Consider the following 15,008-nt stretch of genomic DNA (forward strand, 5'->3'; position numbering starts at 1 on the left):
CAACTTTATCGGCACATCCATCACTCCCAGTCCCCCCCCACTCCATGCTCTGCTTGATAGGCAGCAATCACACAGCACATAAATCCCTACCCTGGGGGAGGGCAGCACATGTGATGCATTAAGTGTCTCCAGAGCAGGCAGTTTTATAATAAAAAGCAGGCAGGCTGAGATGAAAGGCTATTCTTTCACTTCTTAGTGTGCAAGACCCCCACGTTGCTGCAGAAGGGCTCTCGGGGTATGCTCTTGTCATGCTAGCTTGCCCTGCAGCATGCTGGTAAATCACTGTTAATGGTGATTAATGATATAGGGTCTAAGGTTCGAGTCTCATTGGGTGTGACGTGACCCCTGACACCAGCAGGGAAGTGGATGTGAGACATCCTAAATCTCTGTGTGCTTTGGGAGCGAGAGCAGAGAGTGAAATCAAACCTTGTTCTGGCCGAGGTGTGAGGTTTCTCAACTTCCTTCCTAGGTAACCAGCCCCTGTGACTCTGCGTGCTCTTGAATGACTATTAATGCTGTACTGGGATCTGTCACTAGTATGAGGTGGCTGTGCTGGGGAATCCGGTGGACGTTTCACTTTAAGGCACTCAACTCAACCTTTTTACATTCAATGCACCCCTCTTTGGACTCGAGGCCCCCCTCGGAAAATGCCAGCTCCTGGATCTCACTTGTTTTTTGACTGCAGAAGAATACCAGAGCAATTCTGTTGCAATGGGCAAAGAGAGATCGCAACAGGGTTTTTAACACTATGGATTCCAATTCGAAACATCTGGGTGCATCCCAGATGTGCATGGACATTTGGTCCCCTGGGGACAAGCAGCGCCAGTGCACCTTGCTCTACCGCTTCTCGTCCCTGGGGAACACCAAGGCCACGTGCACTTTGGCATGCAGCAAGTTGCCCTGGGTTGGGTAGGGGGGGGCTGAGGCCAGCACTGACTTACCTGGGGTCCTGGGACTGCATCCATGTCTATTCTGCTGCATGGAGCCTGGCTGGCAGCAAAGCACAGCTCTGGGTGGCCTGGCTCTGCTTTTCAGCAGTGCATGCTGGCCGAGCGTGCGTTGCTTCATTTTATTTTGCCCACATTTTGTTTTGATGCCTGGGGATCCGGGAGTCAAAAGAACCCACAGAAAAAACCCCTGGTGCAGCGCATGCTCAGGCAGCTTGCTCTCCTGGAGGTGGCTCAGATGCAGAAAGACCAAGGGGAGCTGGGTGGGCGAGGAGGATGTATATGGGTTCTGCATTGTCGCTTCAGAGGCAAGACTTGTGCAGAAGTGTGGGATTAGGGCTGTTTGCTGATTTAAATTCCTCTTTCTCTGAGCCTTTGTTCCAGCTGCTAACTCAGGCAGCTGCTCACTATACCATCACTCACCAGTTCCCAGAAGGAAGCCAACCAGTGGGCATGTCTACACATGCGCATTTACTGCGGAGTAACTGAAATCGCTGCACAGTATGAGTGTGCGTCTACACGTGCACGCCCGAACTCTGCAGTAGATATGGTGGCTTATGCCGACTTGAGTGTAAATTTGATACCTGCATCATGCAGGTATCAATTTTATGCCAATTAGTTACTGCGTAGTAACACACGTGTAGACGCCTTTCTGCACGGTAGGGCGGTGCGAAACGGCACCGTTTTGTTTCAACTTCCATTTTGCCATTTTGAAGGGACGGTGTTTCGTTTCACTGTTTCAAAGCACAGTTCCATATGATTTTGTCAAAATTGTTTCGCTGTTTCAACACTGTTTCAACGCATTTTGACGTTTTGCCCATAGGCTATAATGGGGAATCATGAAAATGCCTATAACGTTGTCATTTTTTGTCTGATTCGATGAAAATTGCAGGGATGCTAGTCCCTTCTGAGGGCATGAAGCCTGCCAGGTTTCAAGGAGAGAAGTTCAGGGGTTTCTGGAAAACTGCACCTCAAATTGTTCAAAGCAAAATTTGTATCATTTGCTGGCAGTGGCAACCTGCTGTCATCCCGCATGCAGATCTGGGGGCCTGTGCCCCCCCCCGGGAGGAGTCTGGCACAGCCCTGCAGTCCTCGCGGTGGGTGCGGACCCCCAGATCTGCACGTGGGGTTTCAGCAGGCTTCTGCTGCCAGCTGGGGAAATAGCCCAGAGCTGCCGCTGTCACCAGCTGGCAGTGGCAGCCTGCTGTCATCCCACATCATCCGGGGGCCTGCACCCACTGGGAAGAGCTGGGGAAATGATCAGAGAGCGGGGAAGCAATCAGGGAGCTGGGGAATTGAACCAGGAGCTAGATGTCAATATCAGAGCAGTTCCTCCTCCCTCTCCTTAGTCGCTGTTTAGCTGCAAGCAAGCCCGGCTTCGAAACTCGAAACATTTCAAAAGTTTCAAAACATTTCGAGCGCTCTCAATTTGTTTCGAAGCTGTTTTGAAGTCTTTCATTTCATTTTGATTTCGCTGTTTCAAGCTCAAAATGCGTTGAAACAGCTTCAAAACGAAACACCCGGCACAATTTCACACGGCCCTACTGCGCAGTAATGCTGTGTGTGTGTGGACTGACTTGGGACTAACTTTAGTCAGTCCACACACAGCGTTAATGCGCTTTAACACCCTTGTGTGTAGATGCTGGCCTATTCCTGCTCACTGTGCAGTAATTTACTCCACAGTAAATTTAAACCGGTGTAAATACACATGTAGACGTGTCCAGTCAGTCCTGCAGGGAGATAGCGGGAATGTGCAGGGTAAGATACCTCCGTTCCCATCCAGGTGAAGGAATTAGGACCCTCCATCCCCAAACCAGTTAAGGCAAGCGGTTGAGAGCCGCGGTGGCTGCTCTCCGGAAGAACAGATGGGGAACAAAACGCAGTCAAGCCTATAACCACGACAGGCTTTCTTCACACCCATCAGCCAAAGTGCCTCTGCACTGTCAGAGCTGGGGCTATTTAATCACGTTCTCTTCTTCAGATTTATGCCCAATGCGTTAAGTCATGCATGGGACAACCGCGTGAATGAAGAAAACCCAGGTGCGGGGCATGGAAGACCCACGTTCTGAGGAAACGCACCTGCCTCTTTGCAGCATACCTCTATTTATATCATAAAATGCACCCATGGTTTGCTGGCAGTCCCTTTTTCATGGCCATTTAAGCAGTTTGTGCTTCTGGGCACCGGGAATTAGTGAGCGTCCCCGTTCACCCCCCTCTCTGCGGGCCTGCATTGCTCTCCATACGCTTGTGATTCTTGCAGCTTGGCATTAAGACAATGATTATAATTAAATCAGCCATTTGCCTGCGAGGGTTAGGAAGGAATTTTTTACTCGAATGCACAATTGACTGGATGTGTTATTATTACTTTTTTTTTCATTCAGCCTTCCTCAGAGATTGGTTGGAGCTGACAGCAGGACACGGGATGGCGTGGACCGGTGGTCTGAGGTAGGATGAGGACTATTCTCACATGTAGGCTGGTATGTCTTACTCACTGCTCTCTGGATTTGGGGTTGGGAAGGGACTTCTCCCAGGGGACCTGTGGTGGTTGTCACCTGTGCGGCATGGTTCATTTGCTGAGAGCCTCTGGGTCTCTCTCACTTCATCCTCCCCATTATAGGGCTTTGGTACCACCTCCGCCTTTCTTCTCTACCCAAGACAAACTAGAGGATAGTTTACACCTAAACTAGTTACTAAGTAACTTTATGCTACTTATAACAAACTAGAGGTTTTGGACATAATATGTGAAACATAACGGCCTGTGCTATCCCAGAGGTCAGATTATATGGACTAATGGTGCCTCGCTGGCCCTGAACTTTCAGGGAACTGCTGTTATGACCATGTGGCCATATGGGACTTTCCCTCTGAGACCCTGAGTGTGCTGTGTCCTCATTGCTTCCAGGAGGTACATCCATGCATCATTATTCCCATTTTGCAGACAAGCCAACTGAGGCATGAAGAGGAGAAGTGTGGAGCAGAGCTGGAGATAAAAACCCACGAAGCAGCGGGTGAGACTGAAGGAGCACGTGTGTAATTACTGTAGGCAGCACGGGCTGCGTTCGCCCAGGAGCAATCTCAGCAGGGATCCTCTTTTCATTCAGGATGGTGTCTCTCCTCTATGACAGGACCCACGTTGCCTGACTCACAGCCCTGGGTGTCCCTTCCCCTACCTAGTAAGCACCATAACTTCTCCATTCACGGCTACCCCAGCTCCTGAAACACCCTTTGCACAACTCAAGTCTGGTCCTAGGTCAGGGGTGGGCAAAGTCTGGCTCGCAGACAGGTGGGGCAGGCAGGAGGTGTCCTCCTAGATGCGTCCCGATGTCCCCCTTAGTGTCGTCACGCTATCCTCTCCACTCTCACGTCTCACTAGTTAGGGCATGGGCACAAAACACCCATGGGCAAAGATGGGACGTGCCTTAACACCTGCCCCCCGTATCAAGCTCTCATCATGGAGCCACAGGCACCTTCCCAGCACTGCCGATGCAGCGGTGAGCCATGCCTCAAGGTGTGAAGGCTGAAAGTGGAGTAGGCCGAGATCAAGCTGACATCCCACACCCATCCCTGGACCATGCTCCCACACACATACCTGCAGTGATGGACGCCAGCCGAACGTAGTCAAAGCCTCGCACGAACGGCTCGTACGGCGAACTCTCCAACACGTTCATGCCTACAATGGGAGGGAGAGAAGTTTAGCTGGAGGCGGGGAAGATCATCCTCGCCCCCAAGATGCATCCTGGGCTGCACATGTCCCAGCAGAGCCATCATCTGCTTTTCCATGATGCATCCAAGATGCCTCATCGTGGCATGTTCATAGATAGAGGCCGTTTTCCCTAGAGAAATACTGGGTATCTATAATGCCAACTGGCAGCTCTACTCTACCAAATCCTGGTGTGCGGCCCCAAAGAGGAAGTTGGATATTAAACCCCGAAAAATGCTCTACAACTTAGGGCGGGAGAGATCTCCACAGACGAAAGGACCAGCCAGTCCTCTCTGCTGGATCTGTCAGCAAAGAAGCCTGATTTAATAGGAGCTCTTGCCTGTGAACAAAGCCCACATCCTTTGGCGACAGGAACTGTTGGCTTTCCACCCAGATGCGTGTTTTTCCACCCAGACACGCTCCTCTCTAGACAGCCCTTCCTTGGCCTCTGCCGGTTATGTCCATCTCACTGGGGCGCATGAATATACCATCATATTTATTAGCCTTGCATCTTCTCCCATTGCAGGCTGCCTGTCTTTTGGTAGCTGAGCAATGAGCTAATGACAGACAGCCCTGCAGAAGCCTCCCTGTATGGATTTCAAGGATGCTGGAAAGCTCATTTTATTCAATCAGCGTTCCTCTTTCCTCCATGCCAAGGACTATAACGCTCCATCCCGGTTCCTGATACCACTGGATATTATTGAGGCAAACAGCTCCATAAGTTTTCCATGCAAAAAACCCCCCCAAGCGCCGGGGGAGCAGACATTTATATGGTTAAGGACAGTAGCCGTGGCAGCGCTCGCTGGGATAAAAGGGCGATCAAGCTTGATGCTTCGGGGCATGTGCCGATTGCCAGCTGTGGTCAGGAAGAAATTGCTCCCATGACACGCAGCTTTTTACATGTATTGCAGGTGCATTGCCATACCCTCGTCTGAAATACCTGGCGTTGCCACTGATTGCAGGGGGGGCCGTAATAGGTCGCAGCGTAGCATTTTTACATTCGGATGATGCGGCTCCGTCTCAGGTTGTGTTTGAATCAGGTCCCTCCCAGGTGTTCGGGTGTCTAAACACAGACTTGCTCAACAGGAGCAGAGTAAATACTGTGCTTTGTAAAGTCCCCAGGGGCACGCGTCTGCGATTGATTTGTATAAAGGCTTCGAGGAAGCTTTTACGGCCTCCTGGCTGCTTGTGAATGAGAGATGAGCCTGCGGTAGTCCCTTTCAGACTGGCTCCTTTCTCAGTCAATTAGACATTAGTGAGCACGGTTAACTATAGAAGTGTCACAAAAGATGCGTCCCAAAGGAAATGAGAGCAGGGAAATCAAAGGCTTGGGAGGATGCAAATGATGAGAGAGCAAAGTGGCGGCTCGGAGGAGCAAGGCCACACTTGCAAGCCTCTTTCTAGACCTGGCTCCTCTGTGTCTCTCAGTCTTGACCTGCAGCCTCCTGCTGCTCCTGGCCCTGAGCAGCTCTGCCCGACCCTGCTCTGCATCCCTCCACCTGGGGCATCCATACAGCTCTGCCAATGCCCTGCAGCCCCTGCTATGCCAGTCCTGCAGCGCCTGAGTTTTGCACAGCATCTTATACCTGATCCGCGGTCCTGTAGATATTCCTGCTCTGGTCCCCAGCACAGCCCTGCTGATGCACACCAATCCCCCTGTCCTGGGGACCCAGACACCTGGGTCTGCATCTCTCTTTCCAGCATTTCTCCAATCTAGCTGTATTTTGGGTTCCTGTGTTGCTGCTACTGCTCTCCTGCTCTACAAAAGACCAACGTGGGTCAAACTGGCTTTTTTCCTCTGGCACTTCAGCCCTCGGCACCCAAGACTGGAGATACTTTGCAGTTTCATGTCTTCAGGAAGCCAGAAAAGGACCAGCTAGGCTGCCACCAGCTCCCCTGCATCCAGCTGATGGATGGGACATGCGGTGCATTTGTTAGCACAGCTAAGATGCACAGTTGCCTTCAAGTTGCCTGTACTCCCCCCTGTCTTGGTCTTGGGAGTCCAAGGTGACCTGCAGGACTCAAAGTTGTGACCCACGGAGATCGCTGGGGGTCTGAGGAATGGGATCTGGGTTGCAAATTTCTGTGTCAAGACCTTACTTTGGGGATTTCATTGCAAGTAAACTCAACCCATGACCCATCAAGGAAAAAGGCTGATCCTGTGTAGTGCTGAGGTCCCTTATTTCCCTAAATGACTTCATGTTAGTACCAGAACCCCGCAGCATCACATCCTAGGAGGTGACCTCATGGTCCAGGGGAATCGCCCCCGTACTTCTTACAGCTAGTTGGTGTGGATGGCACCCTCCCCATCCACTTTGCTATGCTTGGTCCCTGAGATCTTGCCCCCTTACCCAGCCCCACGTTAGGATTTTATTCACCTTTCTTCCTCCTACAGCTGGAAGCTTCCATTTTATTCCCAGGTTAATTTTAATGGTGCATAAAATACTCGCAGCTCTGACAGGGGAGAGTTATCGCCACCCAGGCCCCCCTTTATGATGACTCTTAAACCTATAAAATCATAATTTATTAAATAATAGCATAGTGTAGGAATGAAATCCGGTCTGAGACAGCGTGACCCCTAATCTTCCCTAAGCCCGTGGACACGGCCCGGCAGGAAGCAACAGCAGCGTGGCTTATCGTCCATCGCATCCTCTTATTGTTTTCAAGGCAGCCTTTGAAAATACAAAGTATTTAAAGAATTGGTTGAACTCATTTTTATTTCAAAAACAAAACTGCCTTTCCCCAGCTCAGGGTCTCAAGAGCAATCACAAAGGTGATCAGCGCCACCGGTGAGGTCAAAGACCAGGCCTACGTATTAACAGCAGCATGACAAGGGGGGCTGCAAAGAGGATGGAGCTGGGCTGATCTCAATGGGGCAGATGACAGAAGGAGCAATGGGCTCAAGCTGCAGCAAGGGAAGTTGAGGTTGGATATTAGGACAGACTTTATCATATGGAGGGTAGTAAAACACTGGAACAGGTTATCCAGCGATGTGGTGAAGTCTCTATTCTTGGAGGTTTTTAAGCCCTGGCTAGACAAAGCCTTGGTTGGGATGATGTAGTTGGGGCTGGTCCTGCTTGGAGCAGGGGGTTGGACTAGATGTGACCTCCTGAGCTCCCTTCCAACCCGAATTTTCTATGAATCTATAACCTGACTGGGGACCAGCTCCCAATGATCCCCCCCCTCCCTCCAAACTGGAATAAGCCAGTGAAGATAAACTTAGAGATCCTGCAAGACCTCAGTCCCTTGAAAGTGGCTGCTGGAGATGATCATGGAGCATCTTCATTGGCATATGGCAAGGCTAGGAGCATGCAAGCAGGGCTTACCAACCTGGTGTAGGCATGCCAAAGAAGCCTGCCCAAATTTAGTGGGCCCGTGGGGCCAGCATGCCAGCTTCTGTCCCCGACACCACACGAGGAAGTGATGTGGACCAGGACATCTCTCCCACCGCAGGTAGGGGCAATCTTGGGGATAGCACTGCCAGGCCTCGGGTCTGCGCAGAAGTAGTTAGGGATCTTCTGGAAGGGCTGGATGTTTTTAAATCTGCGGGCCCTGATGCCCTCCACCCACGGGTGTTGAGAGAGCTGGCGGGGGTCATTGCTGTGCCCTTGGCCCGGCTGTACGAGCAATCATGGTCCACGGGCCTGGTGCCCAGAGATTGGAAACTAGCTAATGTGGTCCCCATTTATAAGAAAGGGAGAAAGGAGGACCCAGGAAACTATAGGCCCATAAGCCTCACATCGGTCTTGGGGAAAATCCTAGAAAAAATTATCAAGGAGCACATCTGTGAGGGGCCTGCAGGGGAGATCATGCCCAGGGGCAAATCAGCATGAGTTCATCAAAGGCACGTCCTGCCAGACCAACTTGATGGCCTTTTATGACCAGGTAACTAAATCCTTGGATGATGGTGTCGCCATAGACGTAGTCTTTCTGGACTTTAAGAAGGCCTTTGACACTGTCTCTCACTCCACTCTAATTAATAAATTGAGTGACTGCGGCATTGACGCCTGCACAGTTGGATGGGTCAAAAATTGGCTGATGGGGCACACCCAGAGAGCAGTGGTGGACGGGTCATACTCGACCTGGCAGGATGTGAGCAGTGGGGACCCCAGGGCTCGGTCCTGGGGCCTACACTGTTCAACATCTTCATCAGCGACTTGGACGAGGGGGTGGAAAGCATATTGTCCAAGTTTGCTGATGACACCAAGATGTGGGGCGAGGTGGACACACTTGAAGGACGAGAGAGGCTGCAACTAGATTTAGACAGACTACAGAAGTGGGCGGATGGTAATAGGATGGGATTCAACGCAGACAAATGCAGGGTGCTGCACCTGGGGAGAAGGGATCCACAGCACATATACAGGCTGGGGAGCTCCCCCCTTGAAAGCACAGAGACGGAAAGGGATCTTGGAGTCATTATTGACTCCAAGATGAACATGAGCTGCCAATGCCAGACCGCAGCCAGCAAAGCCAACCGCACCTTGTCGTGCATCCAAAGGTGCATCTCAAGCCGGTCCAGAGAGGTGATCCTCCCCCTCTATGCAACATTGGTCCAGCCTCAACTGGAGTACTGTGTCCAGTTCTGGGTGCTGCACTTCAGGAGGGATGTGTCCAGCCTGGAGAGGGTTCAGAGGAGGCCACTCACTTGGTGAGAGGGCAGCAGGACAGGCCCTACAAGGAGAGACTGAGGGACCTGAACCTGTTCAGCCTCAGCAAGAGGAGGCTGAGGGGGGACCTGGTGGCTGCCTACAAGCTCATCAGGGGAGATCAGCAGCAAATAGGAAGGGTCCTATTCCCCCCAGCACTACCTGGGGTGACGAGGTACCATGGCCAGACGCTGCTGGAGAATAGGTTCAGGTTAGAGATCAGGAGGCAATATTTCACTGTCAGGGTAGCTAGGATCTGGAACCAACTTCCTAGGGAAGTGGTCGTCGTTCCTACCTTGGGTAAATTCAAAAAGAGGTTGGATGAACACCTGTCTGGGGTCGTGTGATCCCAGCGTGTGCTCCAACCAGTGGCAGGGGGTCAGACTAGATGATCTATTCAGGTCCCTTCTGATCCCTAACTACTATGAAACTATGAAGACTCACACGGGAAGGAGATTTATGATAGCAGAGCGATGTTTAATATAGCAGGCAGAGGCACAATGAGCTCCTGCCTTGAAAAGCTGAAGCTGGAGAAATGCAGGCTGGAGACAAATTGCACTTTTTGGTCATTGCCCATCGGAAAGGATTACCGAGGGATATTGCGGATGCTCTGTCATTGCGGGGCTTGGTTCAAGATTGCGGGTGTTTTTCCAAAAGAATAAAATATTGCTTCTGCTCTCCCAAACCTTCTCTGCCGGACACAGGAAGGAATGGGAGATGGTCTCTGCCTTGCCTTTTGCAGGCAGTCAGGGTAGGGGATCAAAATGGTCCCTTCTGGACCTAACCTGTGACCTGCAGTTTCTGCACTCCCTGCTCTCTGCTTTATTCACTGAATAACTCCTCTACTTTGGCTCCTTTTCTCCCCCTTCTTCCCCCTCCTCCCCTCCATTGCCAGAAGCACAAACTCAGCTTTGCTGTGCTACTGTATAAGCTGCAGTCTGCCACCCCTGCTCTGCTACTGATTCTCACTGTAGCCTTTGGCAAGTCCCTTAATAACATTTCTGCCTTCTGTCCCTCAGCTGGAGGGAGGGTGAGGATGAAGATGAGATTATTTGCCAGCCTGATCCCAAGTGTCTTCTCCAGTGAGCTCCCAGCTGAGCCATTACAATGCAGACTATACGCTACTTGGAGCAGGGACCGTCTATACCAAAGGCCAGGGCTGGGTTCTCTACTATGAGTGCTATCATAATACTAATAGAGGGGCACGCAGGATTGGACCAAAGCTATTGGGGATGCAGTAGTCGAGGTGATCTACCTGAAGAACAGCTTTGAGGACCTACCCCAGGTTCACCCCATCCAAAAAAGCATGTACCCAGGCCTGCTTGCAGCTATTATGATTCACCTTCACTAAAACCCTCCTGGAGTTAATTAGCAATGAGACCGAGTGGCTGCAGGATGGGCGACGGACTTCCAAACCCTTCACAACTGGGCCATTGCTTCAAATCCATGCCAGTCAGAGAAGCCTGCTGGGAGGACAGGGTTGATGGTCTCCATCCAGATGTTGGCAGGCCCCTGTGTCCACCCAGAATGAACACCCGGCCAGCATTGACTGGAAACCATGTGAACTTCTCAGAAGAGAGGCCAAAGTTTGGGCATGACCTGTCTGCAAGGTGGGGGAAGCCTGTTTTGTTGCTAGAGAGCCGGGGAGCTGGTGGATCCCACCATCACTGAGATCCTTTCTAAGAACAGAAAGGGGAACTCCTTCCCCTTGTGCCGCAGGGCTGACTGACCTTCCATCAGGGTGTGGTGGATGCTCCAGTAGACACTCAGACAGTGCTTCTCCTTCTTCATGCCCCGCTTGCACTTGCAGCCGTACAGCTGGCTGGACAGGAGGGCCGTCACCGTGCTGCGGCACTGGTTCTTGGCATCCGGACCCAGTTTGTTGGCGCCGTTGCCCGCGATGCATTGCCGGAGGGTCCGAAACTTGGAGCTGCAGCTGGGGTCGTTGGTGCAGGACTCCCCAGCTTGCAGGCAATCCCTGCCGGAGCTGACAGCTTCCATCATGCCTTCTGCAAGAGAACCAGAGAGCGTGTCACGGCAGTGAATTCCCACCCCCTGAGAGCAAGGCAATGCAGCCGCGTCTCCTCCTTTCCGGACCCTAAAGCAAACCGGCCATTCCCTAAATATCTGAAAGAGCTAGGGTTATCTAACCTGGAGAAGAGGAGACTGCAAGGTGATGTCATAACAGCCTTCAGATACCTAAAGGGTGATTGTAGAGAGGATGGAGATGGGCCATTCTCTGGAGGGGTCAGGACTAGGAGCAACGGCCTCAGCTGCAGCAGGGGAAATTTAGGATGGAGATTAGACTCATAGAGAATCAGAGAAAATGGGGGTGGAAGGGACCTCGAGAGGACACATCTAGTCCAACCCCCTGCTCCAGGCAGGACCAGCCCCAACTACATCATCCTGCCATCTGCCCCCACTGGGAACAGGCCAGCTCCATCCTCTTTGCAGCCCCCCTGCAGGGAGGTGAAGGCTGCTATTTAATCCCCCTCGGTCTTCTCTTCTGCAAACTAAGTAAGCCCAGGTCCCTCGGCCTCTCCTCACAAGCCATATGCCCAAGTCCCCAAACCATTTTCACTACTCTCGGCTGGATTCCCTCCAATGTGTCCACATCCTTTCTGTCGTGGGGCCCACAGCTGGACACTGGACTCCAGATGTGGCCTCCCCAGTGCTGAATAGAGGGGAAGAATCACTGCCCTCCATCTGCTGACACCGCTCCTACCAATGCAGCCCATTAGGAGCAACTTTCTGATTATGGGTCAAACGTTGGCTGCCTAGAGAAACTGTGCAATCTCCATCCTTGGAAATGTTCAAGAGTAGGTTGGACAGACACGTGGCTGGGATGGTTTGGTCAGGGCTGACCCTGCCCTGAGCAGGGGGCTGCACTAGATGACTTTTGTGAGGTCCCTCCCAACCCAGCTTTCCTATGATCCTAAATATATATGTCCTGTGGACTGGCATCCCCAAATGTCTCTCAAGTCCTTTACAAAGGACCAGCCCAGCCCAGCAATCCTTGCTCAGACAAATCTCCCATTGGGAAAACTGCCTGAATCCAAACAGTACAATTAGGACTTAACGATACAGCATTGGCACTCACCAACAAGCTCCCTTTGCTAGAGAGCACCAGATCATCTGCTTAGCCCCGGGGATGTGAACCAGGGTGAGTGTCTTCCAAGGGTGCCACGTAACGCTAGCAAGGTTAGGTATACAAACATGATTCACAAGGTAAACCCAGAGAAACAGTGTTAAAAACATTCAAACCTCCATAGTCTTTCTGAGTCCTTTGCACCAGAAGAATGGCTCTATTATTTTTCTGTAGTCAAAAAAGAGTGAAAACAAAGAGCTGGCATTTTCCAAGGGTGGCCACGAGTCTATCCAGGGGTGCCTGGAGTCTAAAAAGGTTGAGAGCTGTTGGCTTAATCACACAGGAGCACTACTTAACCCTTAGGGATGTGAGGTTAAAAATGGGGGTAGGAGACAGACCACTAATGGGGCTGCCGATTATTGCCCACGTCTATAAGCTGTGCCCTACCTTCTCCCTCCTAGCAGCTTGACCCACCCGCCTCTTGCTTCTTGCTAGGACACCAGCCTAGGATGGTTCAGACAAGGATAGTTTTCGATGATGGTTCTCGTACCTGGCTGGGGCAGCTGCAACTGGTGGGATGGGGCATAATCATGGAAAAAATAAGGCTGGAAGGGCCTTCAGGAGGTCATCGAGTCCAACCTCCTGCTCAAGACGGGATCATCCCAGTCTACACCAGCTCTAGATGTATATTTGTTTAATCCACACTCATGGCTTTCCAAAGATGAAGATGCCACAACCCCCATGGTCTCTTCCAGGGCTAAGCCACCCTCAGGGAGGAGGTTCTTTGCAATGGCCACCACTCGTTGCAAGTTAAACCCATTCCTGTTTCTCCCGTGTCTTGGGCATAAAGAGAGCCATTGATGGCCATGCTTCTTACAACAACCCTTCTTGAGTTGGAAGACTGTTATCCAATCCCTCCCGCCATCGCCTCTTCTCCAGACTAAATAATCCCAGCTCTTCCAACCTTGCCTTGTGAATCAGGTTTTGTAGACCCCCACTAAGCATTTGTGTTGCTCTCTGCTGGACTCTGGATCAGGTCCTCAACCTCGGCTCTACCCGCCAGCCTGATCCAGCACATGGGGCTATGTCATGTGTCGGAAGAGGTTGGAAATGTGTTGCTGGAGGGGTCGTGGTACTATTAATTGCCATCATCCCCCCACTACCAAAATCTGGCATCTGTGGACAGTTGTGCAGGCCAGATAACACAGCTCCATAGACTCGATCTGACCTGCGGGCTGGCATTCGAACACCACTGGATTAAACCATAGTTGACTTATGGGGACACATGCACCCTCCTAAGACTCTCATTGCACCCCTGAGATTGCCTGGCCTAGAAAAGGGTGCTCCATCTCCCCTCCTTCTCTCTCCCCTCCTAGGACCCAGGCAACCTGCCCGCATCGATCGTCACGGGCAGAACTGAGGACTGAGAAGCCAGGCGTCCTTCTCCAATGTGTGGCTTTGAAGTCAAAGGCACTTTATAGCAGCTAATCACCTGGCTATAGAGTAAATGACCTTGTGACCACAGACCATAAGATGATCCAAAGAGGCTCAGCACCCTGCCAGTAAACTAAGTGGACAACCAGACTGTATTATTCTTCCTTATGCCAAGGGAATAGCGGTACATAGACCAGCCTCTGGCTTCTTTGCTATTCATTCCCTCCAGGAAGAGCACACACCAACTGCAGATGCTTCCTCAGCCTGACAAAGGGTATTTGTACCCAAAAGCTTGCAAAGAAGAATTTTTCCAACTATTTGAGTTGGTCGAAGAAAAGATACTGGATTTACCCAACAAACCTTGTCTGCTAAAAACCTGATGCGTGTAAAAGCAGGCAGGGGGGAAAAAATCCCTCCTGGCCCCATGCAGCAAGTAGCAAAGCTTGGTAAATAAATACCCATGGAAGAAAATAGGCCTAGGTCTTCCTTGGCCAATGGCTCTTCCATCTCTTCTTGAACACCTCCAATGATAGCGTCTCTATAACTTCCCTAGCCATTTATTTTACTGCCTCACCGCTCTAACGCTTTTCCTGATATCCAATCTAAACCAGCCTTGTTGCAACTTCAAGCCATGGGTCTGCGGCCAATTCTCTGCAGCAAGAGAGAAAAGGTGTTTTCCATCTTCTTTATGGCAGGCCCTTCAAGTATTTGAAGACTGCTGTCAAGTCCCTTCTGCAAGACGAACGTGACCAGCTCCTTCAACCTCTCCCCGTATGACTTGCCTTCCGAGCCCTCTATCATTTTTGTTGCTCGCCTCTGGACCCGCGCATGCAGCACTGCGGGGAGGTGGCGGGGAGAAGCAGTGGCAGCTAGGTTGAAGAGCTGGCCTAGCTCAGACCTGAACAGGTCATTCCAGTCCATGGCCAGAAATACACTGATGAATATTGTTTTGTTAAAACACTGGGTAAAACTTTTGTCTCCAATATCAGTTCAGAGATGTTGATTTATTCAAGAGCCTAGGCTGGATTAGATCAGCCCCCAAAAATATGCATAGAAAAAGTCTTTTTTTTCCATGCGTGAAATACTCCCTTTAGGCCATCTTAGCTTTAAGACCTGTCGAGCTGGTTTTCCGCCAACGCAACCTGCTTCTTAAATCTCAGTGAGCTGTGTAAAACAGGCCAAGGCGGGCGTTCCCG

The 15,008-nt window shown here is 51.2% G+C and overlaps 1 protein-coding gene across 1 annotated transcript in view; it reads right to left on the minus strand.

Moving 5' to 3' along the window:
- GFRA4 (GDNF family receptor alpha 4) overlaps positions 1–14,733 on the minus strand; it is a 42,116-nt gene extending 27,383 nt beyond the window's left edge. Inside the window, exons 1-3 of the mRNA XM_025200698.1 lie at positions 14,595–14,733; positions 11,021–11,299; positions 4,534–4,614 (exon numbers count right to left, since the gene is read on the minus strand). Coding sequence (XP_025056483.1) covers positions 4,534–4,614; positions 11,021–11,299; positions 14,595–14,733 — 499 coding nt within the window. The remainder of the gene's footprint in view (positions 1–4,533; positions 4,615–11,020; positions 11,300–14,594) is intronic.
- Between the last annotated feature and the right edge of the window lie 275 nt (positions 14,734–15,008).

Source organism: Alligator sinensis, unplaced genomic scaffold (genome assembly GCF_000455745.1).
Source record: "Alligator sinensis unplaced genomic scaffold, ASM45574v1 scaffold12_1, whole genome shotgun sequence".
Lineage (NCBI taxonomy): Eukaryota > Metazoa > Chordata > Crocodylia > Alligatoridae > Alligator > Alligator sinensis.